Raw genomic sequence first — 19,066 nt, forward strand, 5'->3', positions numbered from 1 at the left:
GCAACACTGTTGCCCACAGGCATAAAGCAATCCTGTGTCTTTAAGGCACCATTAAAGCTATGGGTGTACCCATTAAAAATGACAAAGGTGTCTCTGAAGACTTATTTTCCAGGTCCTCAATACTAACATCATCATTTGCACTGTCAATATTCCTTATTCCAGATGGTCAGTCCATTTGCTTTCCCTTCATTTTCTGTCTCAATATTCTTAATTATGTGATTTCTAAAGAATAAAAAAATTTAAGTTGACCTTGGGATCAAACTCTGCAGCCAGTTCCACAGCACACAAAGGAGGCTCCACTCCAGGAACTCTAGCACACCCAGAATCTTAAGATCAAGGGTGAGTAGGACACAACATCTGTTCCAACACCATGTGGAGTAACTGGAACCAGCAGATCCAGGGACACAGGAACTCTTCCTGACCAGAGGCTTGGGTTCCTACAGGTCTGCTCTGGTTTAACTTGTGCAAACTCTAAAGCCAGTCCCACAGCACCCAGAGGAGGCTCAAATCTCAAGCGTTCTACCACAACCAGTATCCCAATATCCCAGGAGCTTGGTCACACCAGGATCTCAGGGTCCCAGGGTCAGTTTGACTCCCAGGTACTTTGACAAACCCAGGATCACAGGATCACTTGATCCCAGAATCACAGGATAACAGAGACATATGGACTATGAATAGTTCTGACACAACAAGATCACAGGAAGGATTGGCTCCAGTCAGATACAGCACGAGTAATAACCATATGACAGACAAGTGTAAGAACATAAGCAACAGAAACCAAGGTTACTTGGCATCATCAGAACCCAATTCTCCCATCATAGCATCCTGGATACACCATCACACCGGAAAAGCAAGATTCGGATCTAAAATCACTTTTCATGATGATCATAGAAGACTTGAAAAAGGACATAGATAACTCTCTTAAAGAAATACAGGAGAACACAGGCAAATAGCTAGAAGCCCTTAAAAAGAAAACACAAACGTCCCTTAAAGAATTGTAGGAAAACACAACCAAACAGGCAAAGGAAATGAATAAAAACCATCAAAGATCAAAAAATGAAAATAAAAACAATGAAGAAATCACAAAGAGAGACATCCCTGGAGTTAGAAAACCTAGAAAAGAGATCAGGAGCCATAGATACAAGCATCACCACCAAAATACAAGAGATCGAAGAGAGATTCTCAAGTGCAGCAGATACCATTGAAAACACTGACACAACTATCAATGAAAATGCAAAAAAGCAAAAAGCTCCTAACTGAAAATATCCAGGAAATCCAGGACACAATGAAAAGACCAAACCTAAGGATAATAGGTATAGAAAAGATGGAAGATTTCTAACTTAAAGGGATAGTCAATATCTTCAACAAAATTATAGAAGAAAACATCCCTAACCTAAAGAAAGAGATTCCCATGAATATACAAGAAGCCCACAGAACTACAAATAGACTGGACTAGAAAAGAAACTCCTCTTGTTACATAATAATCAAAACACCAAATACACTAAACAAAGAAAGAATGTTAAAAGTAGTAAGGGAAAAAAGGTCAAGTAACATATAAAGACAGACCAATCCAAATTTACACAATATCTTTCCACACATCCAGCCCTATAAAGGATAATAGATGGAAACCACCAACACAGGAAGGAAACTACACCGTAGAAAAAGCAAGAAAATAATCTTTCAACAAAAAAGAATCTTTCCTAAAGGAAGATAGCCACGTAAACATAATTCCACCTTTAACAACAAAAATAAGAGGACGTAATACTCACTTTTCCTTAATAGCTCTTAACATCAATGGACTCAATTCCCCAATAAAAAGACATATAGACTAACAGATTGGATACGTAAGCAGGACCCAACATTTTGCTGCATACAGGAAACACACTTCAGTGACAAAGACAGATACTACCTCAGATCAGAAGGCTAGAAAACAATTTTCCAAGCAAATAGTCTAAAGAAACAATCTGGAGTAGCCATTCTAATATCAAATAAAATCAACTTTCAACTGAAAGTTATCAAAAAGAATAAGGAAGGACACTTCATACAGGTCAATGGAAAAATCTACCAAGATGAACTCTCAATTCTGAACATCTACACTCCAAATGCAAGGTACTCACATTCATCAAAGAAACTTTAATAAAACTCAAAGCACACATCCCAGCCCACACAATAATAGTGGGAGACTTCAACACCCCACTCTCAACAATGGACAGATCATGGAAACAGAAACTAAACAGAGACACAGTGAAACTAACAGAAGTTATGAACCAAATGGATCTAACAGATATTTATAAAACATTTCATCCTAAAGCAAAAGAATACAACTTCTTCTCAGCACCTCATAGTACCTTCTCCAAAATTGACCATACAATTGGTCACAAAACAGGCCTCAACAGATTCAAGATAGAAATAATCCCATGGACAAAGGCTAGTCCTAATTTCCAACAAAAACAAGGGAAAACACACATACACATGGAAGTTGAACAGTGCTTCACTCAATGATAACTTGGTCAAGAACAAATAAGGAAAGAAATTGAAGACTTTTTAGAATTTATTGAAAATGAAGACACATCATACCAAAACGTATGGGACACAGTGAAAACAGTGGTAAGAAGAAAACTCATAGCTCTGCATGCCTCCAAAAAGAAACTGGAGAGTGTTTACACTAGCAGCTTGACAGCACATCTGAAAGCTCTAGAACAAAAAGAACTAAATACACTCAAGAGGAGTAGACGGCAGGAAATAATGAAACTCAGGGCTGAAATCAACCAAATAAAAACAAAAAGATCTATACAAAGAATCAACAAAACCAGGAGTAGGTTCTTAGGGAAAATCAACAAGATAGATAAACCCTCAGCCAGACTAACCAGGGGCACAGAGACAGTATCCAAATTAATAAGATCAGAAATGAAATGGGAGACATAACAACAGAAACCTTGGAAATCCACAACATCAGATCCTACAGCAAAAGTTTACACTAAACTAAACTGGAAAAGCTGGATGAAATGGACAACTTTACCAGGTGCCAAAATTAAAACAGAATCAGATAAACCATCTAAACAATCCCATAACCCCGAAAGAAATAGAAGCAGTCATTAATAGTCTCCCCCCCAAAAAAATACAAAAACAACTCAGGACCAGATGAATTTAGTGTAGAGTTCTACCAGACCTTTAAAAAGACCTAATACCAATACTCTTCAAACTATTCCACGAAATAGAAACATAAGGGGCATTACCCAATTTGTTCTATGAAGCCACAATTACACTTATACAGAAACCACACAAAAAAATCAACAAAGAAAGAGAACTTCAGACCAATCTCCCTTATGAACATTGATGCAAAAATACTCAATAAAATTCTAGCCAACCAAATCCAAGAACATATCAAAATGATCATTCACCACGATCAAGTAGGCTTCATCCCAGGGATGCAGGGATGGTTCAGTATATGGAAATCCACCAACGTAATCTACTACATAAACAAACTCAAAGAAAAAAAAAACATATGATTATTTCACTAGATGCTGAAAAAGCATTTGACAAAATTCAACATCCCTTCATGTTAAAAGTCTTGGAAAGATCAGAAATTCAAGGCCCATACCTAATCATAATAAAAGCAATCTACAGCAAACCAGTGCCCAACATCAAACTAAATGGAGAGAAACTTGAAGCAATCCCACTAAAATCAGGGACTAGACAAGGCTGTTCACTCCCCATCTATTCAATATAGTACTCCAAGTTCTAGCTAGAGCAGTTAGACAACAAAAAGAGGCCAACAGGATACAAACGGAAAGGAAGAAGACAAACTATCACTATTTGCAGATGATATGATCATATACTTAAGTGACCCAAAAATTCCACTAGAGAAATCCTAAAATAGATAAACAACTGCAACAAAGTGGCTGGATATAAATTTAACTCAAACAAATCAGTAGCCTTCCTCTACTCAAAGGATAAACAGGCTGAGAAAGAAATTAGGGAAACAAAACCCTTCACAATAGTCACAAATAATATTACTTTCCTTGGTGTGACTCTCACCAAGCAAGTGCAAGATATGTATGACAAGAACTTCAAGCCTCTGAAGAAAGAAATCGAAGATCTCTGAAGATGGAAAAATTTCCCATGCTCATGGATTAGCAGGGATAATATAGTAAAAATAGCCATCCTTTCTAAAGCAATCTACAGATTCACTGCAATCCCCATCAAAATTCCAAATCCGTCAAAGAATTGCAAAGCTTCTGTTGACACCATCAATAGGACAAAATGTCAACTAACAGATTGGGAAAAGATCTTTACCAATTCAACATCCGATAGAGGACTAACATCCAATATATACAAAAAAACTCAGGAAGTTAGACTCCAGAGAATCAAATAACCTTATTAAAAACTAGGGTACAGTGTGGGGAGTTGCAGGCTGTTCTCCAGTTAAGTGAAGTCTGAACCCAGATGGTCACAATTCACCTTCATGACACGGCAGGTGTTCCCTCATGCTCCTGGGACTCTGGCCCCTGCCTAAGTTACCACCTCCCACAGCCCCCCCCCGAACCCCCCCCCGACCCCCGCAAAAGAGAAGCATGGTCAGTAGTCATGTAAGAAATGGCCCAAGCTTCTGACCTTCAATCTAAACTCCTCCCCAATTACCTAGCAATAGTGAAGACCATAAAAGGGGGTGTTGAGCCCCTACCTCGCTCTCTTACTTTCTCACTCATTTGTTCCCTTACCTCTCACTTCTCTCCCTTCTCTCTCCTCTTCCGTTTCTCTTTGTCTTCTCCTCTCCTCTCTCCTCTCCGCTTTCCCTCTAGCTCTCTCTCTCTCTCTCTCTCTCTCTCTCTCTCTCTCTCTCTCTCTCTCTCTCTCTCTCTCTCTCCTGCATTTGTATAACTAAGCTCTTAAACCATAGAGAATCTCTGCTCCATCAATATCATAGCATACTCTGGTCAGTGCTGGGAACCTCTTCCTTTATCCCTCTCTCCTATAACTTCGGGGTCCCCAGTTGGGGACTGCCCCTTCTCCAACCCCCCAAGGGGGTTCAGTGGCTTAGATGCCCACCCGGGGCCCAGTGGAAACCATCCAGAATTGCCCCCCCCACATGCCTGTGTCTACCTGCCCAAAGCACAGGAATTCTAGTCAGACATTGGGCCCCTTTTCCTTTCCCCTTCTTCCCCAGGGCCTCCCTTTTTTGTTCCCAACACTCTCCAAGTATGAGTACACTGTATCTATCTTCAGAGACTCCAGGAGAAGGCATCAGATCCCATTACAGATGGTTATGAGCCACCATGTGGTTGCTGGGGATTGAACTCAGGACCTCTGAAAGAGCAGGCTTTTGTTTCAAATAAGAAACTAAGTAAGTAAGTAAGTAAGTAATCACACAGTACAAACAAATATACATGCATACATGCATACATACATACATAAAACAAATAATGATAACTAAGTGCAAAATACGCATCTATAGGTTTCTACTATCACACCAATACACACATAAAGGCAGACATACACCCACCCACTCACACGCATGCAACACACACAAACACACATGGATATATTTTGAAGTTAAATCAAATAGACAATAAACTAACAAGAAATAAAAAACCAATAACTCTCTGTGGTCAACATTCTACTGCCAATACATTAACAGAACAAAAAATATTAAACGCACACATACACACCCACACACATCCACACACACACACACACACACACCCTTTCCCAGATGAAAGAAAGGAAAACCAAACCAAATCAAACCAAACAACAACAACAAAATGCCTTTTTTGGCATGTGGTGATTCATGCCTTTGATCTCAGCACTAGGGAGAGGCAGAGGCAGAACTTACTTGAGAGGCCGGCCTAGTCTGTCTTGTATGTTTTTGGACAATGTAGAGAGACGTTGTTTCTGATAAATGAATGAATACAGAGAAATATATTCATCTAACTATACATACATTGCATTCATGCATCCATGTGCAATGGCTCAGAGGGCAAAGCTGCTGGCTGTTAAGGTACAGGTAAAATATTAATGCCTGGATGGAATGTTAAGGACTGAGGAAACTATTAAGGCCTAGATCGAATGTGAAGGCCTATGTCAAATTAGTTAAGGACTAGGTAATCTCTTACCTGGAAGCCTGCCACTTTGTGCTGTTAACTACTATTATAAGGACACTGTCTCATACCTTGTTTCTGCCGTTACTGCCCGAATTGATTACATATTCTCATTGGTTGTGTCCTCAGAAAACAATCATGATAGAAGCCAATAGAACTGCTTCCTTTGTTCTATAGTTATCTGCAATAGGCTTGGACCCAAACTGACCATCCAGCAGCATTTCCTGCACCCACCCATGCATATGCTCTTATGGCATTTGCTCTCATAAGCTGCCCTGGAGATAGACACCCCCCCCCCCCCCGCCCAACACAAGAGAGACACCCGCACAGATGCAGACACCCGCACAGATGCAGTGCAGAAACTACTTGGAATCAGACTTTTATTTTGAGTAGGGTGTGCATGAGTAAAGTGTAAGTTCCCAAGGCCTCCCTGGGAACTGACATCTTACTTGGAAGAAAGAGACTTGTATGTGGGCAACTGACTTCCGGGTTGGTAAGTTAAGACATGAATGTTAGACAAGGCATGTCCCCCTGCCACAGTTGAGTACCACAACTAATGGAAGCGGGGTAAGTATATACTAAAGACATGTTCATAAGGAATTCCCCTATCCCTAAGCCCAGATTGTTGGAATAACTTGGTATAGATGTTTGTGGATTTTAGGCATTAATAACCCTGTAGGATCTTCACTCTAGGTCACAGTTCAGCTCTGGAACCTGAATTGTGGCCCTGAGTGATAAGTCCATATGCAGTTCTGCACAGATAGACAGTCGGAAGGACAGGCAAACACACACACACACACAACACACACCACTGCTGGCCAAGATGCCTGACAACCTGATTTTATTAGTGTGTGTGCGTGGGTGTGGGTGTGTGTGTGTGTCTCCATGGCCAAGCTAGCCCCTCCCTCCCAGATTTGTGTTTCTTAATTATTTATTTCTTGTGCCTGTGCTTGTGTATGACCTAGGCAACACTTCCTGAAAACCAAAGCAAACGAAAGCAAACCAAAAAAGTATGGCTGCTTGCCTGCCTGCCTGCCTACACAGAGAAACGATATCTCGAATCAACTAAAACTATCTCCTAAGTCTGCTTGTTTCTCTTTCTTTCTGTTTTTCTCTCTTTCTCTTCTTTCTTTCTTTCTTTCTTTCTTTCTTTCTTTCTTTCTTTCTTCTGCTTCTTTCTTTCTTCTTTTGTTTCTTTTTTCTTCTTCTTCTCTCTCTCTCTTTCTTACGTTCTTAATTTTATTTTTATTCTTTTCATACATGGTTTCTTAGTTTAAACAGCCCTGGCTGTCTTGAAGATACTTTGTAGGCCTCAATCCTGTAATAGCCTGCCTCTGCTTTTCAAACACTGGCATGAACGTTGTATACCACTATGACTGAAATAAAGAAAGGAATTAAAGACTTTTTAGAGTTTAATGAAAATGGGCATACCCAAATTTATGGGACACAATGAAAGCAGTACTAAGAGGAAAACTCATAGCTCTGAGTGCCACCAAAAAGAAACTGGAAAGAGCATATACTTGCAGCTTGACAACACACCTGAAAGCTCTAGAACAAAAGGAAGCAAATTCACCCAAGAGGAGTAGACAGCAGGAAATAATCAAACTCAGGGCTGAAATCAATCAAGTAGAAACTAAAAGAACTGAACAAAGAATCAACCAAACCAGGAGCTGGTTCTTTGATCTTCTTTACTTGTCGTATTTCTGTGGCTAGAATTTCAAGTGAGATTTTCAAAAGATAGATAGGGATAGAGTGGGAAGGTTAGTCTTGTTCCTTATTTTAGTGGAAATGTTTGAAGTTCCTCTCCATTTACTTTGATTTTTAGCTATTGGCTTATTGTATGTTACTGTTATTATGTTTATGTATGTACCCTGTATCCGTGAATTCTCTAGTACCTTTAAAATGAAGAGGCAATGGATTTAATCCCAGGCCTTTTCAGCAACTAATGAGAAAAATCATGTGAGTTTTTTCTTTCAGTTTGTTTATATGGTAAATTACATCGATGGATTTCCATATATTAAATATCTAAGCATCTCTTTGATGAAGCCTAATTGATCTTGAGGAATGACATTTTTGATGTATTCCTGGACTCAGTTTGCAGGTGTTTTATTGAGTATTTTGAATCAATATTAATAAGGAAAATCAATCGAAAGTTTTCTTTCTGTTGAGTCTTTCTGTGGTTTAGGTATCAGTGTGGCTGTGGCCTGAGGTAGCATGAGTTTGGCAGTGCTCCTTTTGTTTCTATTTTAAGGAATAGTTTGAAGAGTATTGGCTTTAGCTCTTCTTTGAAAGTCTGGTAGAATTCTCCATTAAAACCATCTCTCTATTGGGCTTTATTGGTTAGGAGACATTTAATGTCTGCTTCTATTTCTTTAGGGGCTATAGATATGTTTAAATAGTTTACCTGTTCCTGATTTAACTTTCCAATTGGTATTTGGCTAGATAATCACCCATTTCATTAGGATTTTACAATTTTGTGGAGTATATGCTTTTGGAGTAAGATCTAATGATTCTTTGAACTTCCTCAATGTCACTTGTTTTGTCTCTCTCATCATTACTGACTTTGTTTATTTGGATTCTGTTTCGCTCTCCTTTGCTTATTTTAGCTAGGGTTTGTCTATCTTGTTGGTTTTCTCAAAGAATCAGCTCTTAGTTTCCTTGATTTGCTGTAATGTTTTCTTTGTTATGAACTGATTTATTTCAGCCTTGATTTTCATTATTTTCTTCCTTCTACTCCTTGTTGATATTTTTGCGCCTTTTTTTTTTCCTAGAGTTTTCAGCTGTATTTTTCAATTGCTGGTTTCAGCATTTATAATTTCTTTATGGGGGCACTTAGTGCTATGAACATTCCTCTTTGTACTGATTTCATTGTGTCCCATAAAACTGGACTATGTTGTACTTTCATTTTTATTGTATTGTGTAAAGTGTCTTTCCTTCCTTCCTTCCTTTCTTCCTTCCTTCCTTCCTCTCTCCTCTCTCTCTCTCTCTCTCTCTCTCTCTCTCTCTCTCTCTCTCTCTCTCTCTCTCTCTCTCTCTCTCTCTCTCTCTCTCTCTCTCTCTCTTCCTTCCCTGCCCCAGAGATCATTGAATGGAGACTTGTTCAATTTCCATGAGTGTGTAGGCTTTACAGTGTTTCTATTGTTGAAGTCCAGCTTAAATCCATGGTGGTCTGATTAGATACAAGGCATTATTTCAATTTTCTTGTACCTTCGAGATTTGCTTTGTGAGAAGAAGGTATATCCTCTTGGGTTTGGGTGAATTTTCTGTACATGTCTATTAGGTACTTTTGATTCACAGTGCCTAATAGTTTTATTATTTCTGTGTTTAGTTTTAGTCTGGATGTACTGTCATTTGGTGCTGGTTGTGTCTTGAAATATACCCTGCTATTAATGTGTGGGATTTGATGTGCTATTTACATTCTAACAGTCTTTCTTTTACAGTTGTCAAGTGCCCTTGTGTTCGGGGTACAGATGTTCATTATTCAGATATCATCTTGGTAGATTTTTCCTTTAATGAATATGAAATTTCCTTCCCTGTCTCTTTTGATTAATTTTGCTTGAAAGTGTTTATTTTTGTTTTTTGTTTGTTTGGTATAAGAATGACTACCCCCAGCTTTCTTTTTGGATTCATTTGCTCAGACAACTTTTTTTTCTAGCACTTTACTCTGAGGAAATGTCTATTGTCTTCCTGAGGAATGTTTCTTGTATACAACAGAATAATGCATCCTCTTTTTCCATCCATTCTCTTAGCCTATGTCTTTTTATTTGGGAATTGAGTCCATTGTTGTTGAGAAATATTAATGACCAGTGATTGTAATTTTCCATTATTTTGACATTGATGGTTTAGTGTGTGTGTGTGTGTATGTGTGTGTGTGTGTGTTTATGTATTTGTCAGTGCTTTCTTTGCTTTTGCTGCTATGGGATTGCTTATTTCCTGTGTTTTCTTGGATGTAGTTATGTTTCTTTGTTTGGAGCTTTCCTTCTCATATTTTCTGTAGAGTAGAATTTATGAACAGATATTGTTTGATTTTGGATTTTTACTGAAATGTCTTCTTTCTGTCATGTAAGTTGATTGTGAGTTTTTCTGGGCATAGTAGTGTATGTAGGCACCTATGTTTTTTAGAGGTTGCAGGCTATCTGCTCAGGCCCTTCTAACTTTGACCGTCTATGTTGACAAGTCAGATGTAATTCTGATATATTTGTCTATGTATGTTACTTGGCCTTTTACCCATGCTACTTTTAATATTCTTTCTTTTTTAGGTTTTGTATTTTGATAATTATGTATTAGGAGGGTTTTCTTTTCTGTTCCAGTCTAATTGGTATTCTATAAGCTTCTCACAGATTTCTAGCATTTCTTTCTTTAGGTTGGGTACTTTTCTTCTATGATTATTTTGGGAATATGTTCTGGTCCTTGGAGCTTGGAGTCTTGTCTTAGTTAGGGTTCTATTCCTGTGATCAGACACCATGACCAAGGCAATTCTTAGTTTCAGAGGTTCAGTTCAGTATTTTCAAGGCAGGAACATGGCAGCTTTCAGGCAGGCATGGTGCAGAAGGAGCTGAGAGATTTACATTTTCCTCTGAAGGCTGCTAGCAGAATACTGGCTTCTAGACAGTCAGAATAAGGGTCATAAAGCCCACACCCACAGGGACACACCTACTCCAACTGGGAGACACCTTCTAATACTGCCACACTCTGGGCCCAGCGCATACAAACTATCACAGAGTCTTCACATTCTTTTATTGCTGTTGTTCTTTGATGGCCTTTGATGGAGTCCCAGATTTCCTGTATGTTTTATGCTAGGAGTTTTTTAGATTTAACATTTTTGACTGATGTATTAATTTCTTGTATTGTATATTTATGCCTGAATGTCTCTCTTCCATCTCCATTATTCTGTACATGCTTGTTGCATCTGTTGATCTTGTTGTCTTCCCTTAGTTTTCTGCCTCCAGAATTTCTTCAGTTTGTGTCTTCTTTATTGCTTCTATTTTGACTTCCAGGTCTTGCCCAGTTTTATTTGCTTCCTTTCCCTGTTTAATTTTATTTTCCTGTATGTCTTTAAGTAATTTATTTGTTTCTTCTTTAAAGACCTTTATTGTTTGATTGTATTTCCAGTGTTTCTTTAAGGAATTTGTAATTTCCTATTATAAGGCCTCTATGATTATTGTAAGATAGTAGTTAAGGTGATTTTCTTGTATTTCAGTTTTGCTAGGGTATCCGAGCTTGCTGTAGAGGGGTAGATTTGCTTTGGAAGTGTCATATTGCCAAAGCTTTTGTTGATGTTGTTCTTTTGAGGGCCTTTAGCAAACTGGATGGTTTTAATCCCTAGATGTTCTTGTTGTAGCAGATATTGCTCTCTCTCTCTCTCTCTCTCTCTCTCTCTCTCTCTCTCTCTTATTTCAATATAGTACTTGTAGTCTTAGCTAGAGAAATAAGAAAACTATAGAAGATTAAGGATACACAATTTGGAAAGGAAGAATCAAATTATCTTTATTCATAGATGATATGAAAGTATATATAAGAAACTTAAATATTCTACCAGAAAATTGCTAACATTATTTTACAAAATAAATATGAGGTAGAAATTATCATATGTTTCACAGAGCCCAACAAGGTATCAGATTTCTGATATCAACAAGAAATAAAGAGACACCATAGCCAGGTGTGGTGGCACATGCCTTTAATCCCAGCACGTGGGAGGCAGAGGCAAGCGAATTTCTGAGTTCAAGGCCAGCCTGGTCTACAGAGTGAGTTCAAGGACAGCCAGGAGTATACAGAGAAACCCTGTCTCAAAAACACCAGAGAGAGAGAGAGAGAGAGAGAGAGAGAGAGAGAGAGAGAGAGAGAGAGAGAGAGAGAGAATATAAACCAGAAGGAAGTATAAAATAATATTTGTTAAACAGGGAAGCACAATTTTCTTTTAAATACTCATCCAGTATTGTGGTGACTATCTTCAGATTGCAGGCTAACCGAATATTCCGCAGGGGGAAAAAGCCCAAAGCTTTCCCTTATTAATCAGGAAGGACATGGTGGTATGTGCTCTGTATTCTTTTCAACATGTCAAGTCAGTAACAGGAGCTTAAGGCAAAAAGAGAAAGTTCAAGTAACATAACTTGTGTCCCACACACAGAAAGTTTGAGGAGATTTTGCAAATGTGACTAGCACACAATAGTATATGAACAACAAAGAGAAAGCTCAACTCCTAGCTCAATGTTGCATGTGAGACTGTCTTTGTCTACACTAGAAAATGGAAGCCTGCTCTCACAGCTCCATAGAGACAGCGACTGGGCAAGCGAGAGACAGACAGGCACTGGGAGACTCTGTGCCTTGCTGAGCAAAATCAAGTAAACATGGGCAAAGGAGATCCTAAGAAGCCGAGAAGCAAAATGTCCTCATATGCATTTTTAGTGCAAACCTGCCGGGAGGAGCACAAGAAGAAGCACCCGGATGCTTCTGTCAACTTCTCAGAGTTCTCCAAGCAGTGCTCAGAGAGGTGGAAGACCATGTCTGCTAAAGAAAAGGGGAAATTTGAAGATATGGCAAAGGCTGACAAGTCTCGTTATGAAAGAAATTGAAAACCTACATTCCCCCCAAATGGGGAGACCAAAAAGAAGTTCAAGGACTCCAATGCACCCAAAAGGCCTCCTTCTTCTTGTTCTGTTCTGAGTACCGCCCCAAAATCAAAGGTGAGCATCCTGGCTTATCCATTGGTGATGTTGCAAAGAAATTAGGAGAGATGTGGAACAACTCTGCAGTGGATGACAAGCAGCCCTATGAGAGGAAGGCTGCCAAGCTGAAGGTGAAGTACAAGAAGGATATTGCTGCCTTCAGACACAGAGCTAAAGGAAAACCTGATGCAGCGAATAAGGGGGTGGTCAAGGCTGAAAAGAGCAAGAAAAAGAAGGAAGAGGAAGATGAGGAGGATGAGGAAGAAGAGGAAGTCAAAGATGAAGATGATGAATAATTTGGTTCTAGCACAGTTTTTTTTTTTTCTTGCCTATAAAGCGTTTAACCCCCTGTATACAACTCACTCATTTTAAAGAAAAAACTTGAAAGGTAAGGCTGTGTAAGATTTGATTTTAAACTGTACAGTGTCTTTTTTTGTATCATTAACACACTACCAAATGTGTCTTTAGATAGCCCTGTCCTGGTGGTATTTTCAATTGCCACTAACCTTGCCTGGTACAGTCTGGGGGTTGTAAATTAGCACGGAAATTTAAAGCACAGCACAAATTATTTATATATGGGGACAGTAGGTTCCTGTGCCTCTGATTAAATTCATGAGCAAATACCTCCATCTTGTCCAATATTTTTGTAGTTAGTAATTGTTCATACAGTTTCTCAGATGTGGGCTTGGTACTGTGGATCTGTATCCCCTTGCAATCTCCCTCTCAATTGGCATTTCCCTTGTAAAGCTATATCCTAGGCAAAAGGTTCAACAGCAACATAGGTGAACTTTATAATCAATTTCCTTTTAAAATGACATAGTGATTAGACTATAACTTCTGTGTCAATAAATAAATATAGTTAGAACCTGAGTTATGTGACTATATTGTCTAAGAAGCATACATTTACTTTACAATGATGTTAGTATCATGCTTTGTATTGTACACGTTTCTGGGATATTTTAGGATGCAGTGACTTTTGATGATGTGCATGTGAACTTCACTAAAGAAGAGTGGAATTTGCTGGATCCTTCCCAGATGAATCTCTACAAAGATGTGATGTTGGAGACCTACTGGAACCTTACTTCTATAGGTAAGACTGTGAATTTTCTTTTGCTTTTCTTTTTTTTTTTTTTTTAAGATTTATTTATTTATTATATGTAAGTACACTGTAGCTGTCTTCAGACACTCCAGAAGAGGGCACCAGATCTCGTTAAGGATGGTTGTGAGCCACCATGTGGTTGCTGGGATTTGAACTCTGGACCTTCGGGAGAGCAGTCGGGTGCTCTTACCCACTAAGCCATCTCACCAGCCCCTTCTTTTGCTTTTCAAATTAAGGGAACAAATGTTTTTTGGTTATCGATGATATTCTGTTATTTAAATTGAGAACAAGGAAGATTGAGGTGAATAAATCAGGTTCACAGCTGTGAAAATTTACAGTAACTTCAATTACTCCTAATTTCTAATAACATATCATTCATTTTCTGTTGCTGTATTTTAGGCTACAAATGGGAAGACCATCATATTGAAGAACCATGTCAAAGTTCTCGAAGACATACAAGGTAATTTTCATGTTCAAGCTGATACAAATATGTCTGTGAGGAAATTGTAATAAATTCTGGAAGTTCTAAAGAAAAGCAAGAGTGTCAATTATCAGTCCATTACCTGTAGCTATGATTATGATATTCTCAAAGTGCGTGTACCTCAGAGTCTATTATCTGATTTGTTGTTCTAAGGCATTCCTTTAAGAATGGAAACAAGGAAACAATGCCTTAAGAGATCCCTTTATTTGATTTGTAGCTTCATTAAACCTATGCTATGGAACTACCACTCTGTATAGTCTCATAATATTTAAATGTTGCACATTGAATAGTGATGTGTATATATATATATATATATATATATACATATATATATATATATATATATATATATATATATATATATATATACCTTCTAGGAAGCAAATATTCCAAGGTAAAGTTGGTGATACTTATATTCTTGCAGACTCGTTCCTAACTTTATTGAGAGGTCAGTTTATAAGAGTCAAGAATGTTGAGTGGAGAAACCTTAATCTATATACAGCACGTCTACGAGGAACAAAACGTCAACTGTTGTGAATGCAATGTGGAAAACTTTCATTTGTTCTTCTTTTAATGGGTATATCAAGTGTCAAATGGACAAAACCATGAGAGTCTATGAATATTGAAAATAGCAACACACCTCTTTCCAGAACAATGAGAAGATATGTAGTTTTCTGACTTTGTTAGACTTTCTGAACATGATAGGAGTTTTTGATTAATTGCTTTTCTTACTTTGCTGAGAACATCTTCAAAGTCACACCGAGAAAAAAAATGTGGAAATTCATCTGTTTGTCCTGCTTCACAGTGCGAATGTGCTGTGATTCACACTACAGGGAAATTATGAATGCAATCAGTTGTAAAAAGCTCTGCATTGTTTCATTGTTCTTCAGGTACAGGGAATATGTCATGTAGAAATCTCATATAGAAAAAGGTTGTTACATATATATATGAACCATGTTATAAATGCTCTTACCATCACAGCGGTTTTCAAAGAGGCAAAACAACCAATAGAGAGGAAGAGCACCTGAACATGCAAAGTGATAAAAGCTTAAGATAATTCTTTATTATTAGACCAACCTGTAAAATTAATTCATATAGATAAAACGATCGATAAAGGTAATGAGTGTGTTAAAGCTTTCACATGTGCCAATTATCATTCCAGGCATGTAAGAAGTCATAGGTGGAAGAAACTCTATGAATGTCATCAATGTGGTAAAGCCTTTGCAAAACCCAGTCATCTCCACCGTCATAAAAGAACCCATACTGGAGAGAAACCTTATGAATGTAATCAATGTGGTAAAGCCTTTTCCTGTCACAGTGGTCTCAGATATCATAAAAGAACCCATACTGGAGAGAAACCTTATGAGTGTAATCAATGTGGTAAAGCCTTTTCCTCTCACAGTAGTCTCAGATGTCACAAAAGAACCCATACTGGAGAGAAACCTTATGAATGTAATCAATGTGGAAAAGCCTTTGCAACACCCAGTTATCTCCAACATCATAAAACAACCCATATTGGAGAGAAACCTTATGAATGTAATCAATGTGGGAAAGCCTTTGCAAGACCCAGTCATCTCCAATGTCATAAAAGAACCCATACTGGAGAGAAACCTTATGAATGTAATCAATGTGGTAAAGCCTTTTCCTGTCACAGTGGTCTCAGATATCATAAAAGAACCCATACTGGAGAGAAACCTTATGAATGTAATCAATGTGGAAAAGCCTTTTCCAGTCACAATAGTCTCAGATATCATGAAAAAACCCATACTGGACAGAAACCTTATGAATGTAATCAATGTGGGAAAGCCTTTGCAAGACCCGATCTTCTCCAACGTCATAAAAGAACCCATACTGGAGAGAAACCTTATGAATGTAATCAATGTGGGAAAGCCTTTGCAACACCCAGTAATCTCCAAAGTCATAAAAGAACCCATACTGGAGAGAAACCTTATGAATGTAATCAATGTGGGAAAGCCTTTGCAACACCCAGTAATCTCCAATGTCATAAAAGAACCCATACTGGAGAGAAACCTTATGAATGTAATCAATGTGGGAAAGCCTTTTCCTGTCACAGTGGTCTCAGATATCATAAAAGAACCCATACTGGAGAGAAACCTTATGAATGTAATCAATGTGGAAAAGCCTTTTCCTGTCACAATAGTCTCAGATATCATAAAAGGACCCATACTGGAGAAAAACCTTATGAATGTAATCAATGTGGTAAAGCCTTTGCTACATCCAGTCATCTCCATTGCCATAAAAGAACCCATACTGGAGAGTAATCTGAGGATAATTATCAATGTGGAAAGACTATTGACAAGGGAGAAGTCTTCACGGACATTAAAAAAAACCACACATGGTGGAGAGAAATCTTAATGTAATCAATGTGGTAAAAGCCTTTGCACAAACTAATTATCTCAACAAACATAAAAGAACCAACCCTTTCATAAGGAGAGAAACTTTATGAATGTAAGCAATGTGGTAATGAAGTCTTTGCATGTTCCACTAGTCTCCAAAAAATAAAAGATCCCATACTGGAAAGAAACCTCATGAATATAATCAATGTGGTACGGACTCCACAACTTTGTAATCTCCATTATTCTAAAAGTACACATACAGGAGAGAAACCTTATGAATGTAATCAGTGTTGTAAAGCATTTCAAGTCTCAGTCATCTGCAATGACATAAAAGATCACATACAAAAGAGAAACCTCATGAAATTTATCAATGCAGTAAAGCCTTTGCATGTCATAATTCTTCCCACGCACACAAAATAAAGCACACTGTGGAGAACCCTGATTATTGTAATCACTGTGGTAAAAACCTTGGCAATTTACTGTCATCTGCAACTGCTTAAAAGAACACATTAAAAAAAATTAGCTCCTTCCATTTTTCCAGAGTACTAATCCCGTGTGTGACACAGTCATCACCCCATACATAAAAGAACACATACAGTAGAAAACCTGCATGAATATAATGAATTAGATAAACCCTTTTGAGGCCACAGTCATCTCCAAACACACGAAAAAAAATGTGCAGGAGAGAAACCTTATGAATGTAATTGATGTGATAAAACCTTTCCATATCACAGTCCTCTCAAAGTACATTAATGAGCACATAGTTGAGAGAAGCCCTGTGGTTGTAATGAATGTGTTAAAGCCTTCGCATGTCATTGTACACTCTAAACACTTAAAGGAACACATGTTTTAGAGAAACCTTATAAATGCAATGAATGTGGAAAAGACTATGATTATCACTATAGTCCCCAAAGACATAAAATAACACATAATGGACGGAAATCTTGTGTGTAGGCTCTCCCAGCCTGAAGCAGGCTGATCCAGACTTTGACCTTGCTGCCACTGAGAATAAGACTTCCTGGTGTGGAGCCTTCCTCTCTAGATCACTCTATTGTTCAGCCACTGCCACTGTTCTTCATCAAGACTTTGCTACCTGCTGAAAGGCCCCTGAGATATTCCAGAGACTACACACTGTCCTGCAGGTCATCACCTGCAGCTAGTTCCAGGCACCAAGAATGGCTTGGTGGGAATGGGCCTTGTCCCCTTTATAAGCACATTTGCTATTAAACATTTGAGCTTGGATCAGGAACCTTGACTTAGCTCCATTATTTCTCTTGACAGTCTAGTTCTCTCTCTTTTAGCTCCAGTCTACCTCCCAGGTATACCCCGTTTCTTGTGAGCCTCAGGTCGGCTCCTAACACTTGTGAATGTAGTCAAGTTGGAAAATCCTTTAAATGCCACAGTAGTCTCTGAATACATAAAGGAACGCATACTAGAGAGAAACCTTATCAATATAGCCAATTTGGTAAAGCCTTGCATATCCTAATCATATTTAAATCTATGAAAATATTTATAGTAGAGATAAACTGTGTTAATTTGAATATGCTTGGCCTTAAGCAGTGGCACTATTAGTAGGTGTGTCTTGTAGGAATAAATGTTACTTTTTTGAAGGAAGTGAATTATTGGGGTGGTTTTGTTTGGAGTGTTGGCCAGTACAAAACAGACCCACCTACTGCTTTGCTGGAAGATATTCTCTTCCTGCCTGCCTTTTCATGAAGATGCAGAATTCTCAGCTCCTTCTTTAGCATCATGGCTGCCTTCATGCTGCCATGCTTCCTGTTATAATGGTAATAAACTAAGTATTTGAAACTGTAAGCCCGGCCCAATTAAATATTTACCTTTAAAACAGTTGCCTTGGTCACAGTTTGTCTTCTGAGCAATGGAAATTCTTTCTAAGAGAGAAGTTAGTACCTCAGACTTAAGTATTGCTATGATAGGCCTGGCCATGTTTTTGTTTGGAGCAATGTGGAATTTTAAGACTTTGGATTTGTACATGTATTAAGTGGAACTTAATGGGACATCCTAGGAGGAATGTGGAACATATAGGTACATCTAGATAGAAATTCTTTGGTTCAGGCATGGTGGTACATGCTGTTAATCCCAGGAGATAAGAGTCAAATAGATATCTGGATCAAGTCATGCTAGTGCAGAATTTTAGGTGAAGAAAAGCTTAGATCCAGGCATGGTTTTACATGCTTTTTATCCCAGCATTCAATAAGCAGGGATACACAGATCTCTGAATTCAAGGTAAATCTACTGACCAAGTTCCAGGACAGCCAAGCTTAGGCAGTAAAGTTGTTGAAAACTTGAAAGCTGGTGATTATGTAATAGAAAGGTGTACTGGCTATTTTTGTGTCAACTTGACA

General features: G+C 38.3%; 1 protein-coding gene across 1 annotated transcript; it reads left to right on the forward strand.

The window, feature by feature from the left end:
- Positions 1-13,746: 13,746 nt before the first annotated feature.
- LOC147000907 (uncharacterized) lies at positions 13,747-16,803 on the forward strand. Its single transcript, XM_085830991.1, has 3 exons — positions 13,747-13,853; positions 14,262-14,322; positions 15,506-16,803. Exons 1-3 carry the CDS (start codon positions 13,799-13,801, stop codon positions 16,623-16,625), a joined length of 1,236 nt encoding a protein of 411 aa, XP_085687117.1. The 5' UTR covers positions 13,747-13,798; the 3' UTR covers positions 16,626-16,803.
- The last annotated feature ends 2,263 nt before the right edge of the window (positions 16,804-19,066 follow it).

This window comes from Mus caroli, unplaced genomic scaffold (assembly GCF_978045245.1).
Source record: "Mus caroli unplaced genomic scaffold, Mus_caroli_1 scaffold_15, whole genome shotgun sequence".
Classification (NCBI taxonomy): Eukaryota; Metazoa; Chordata; class Mammalia; order Rodentia; family Muridae; genus Mus; species Mus caroli.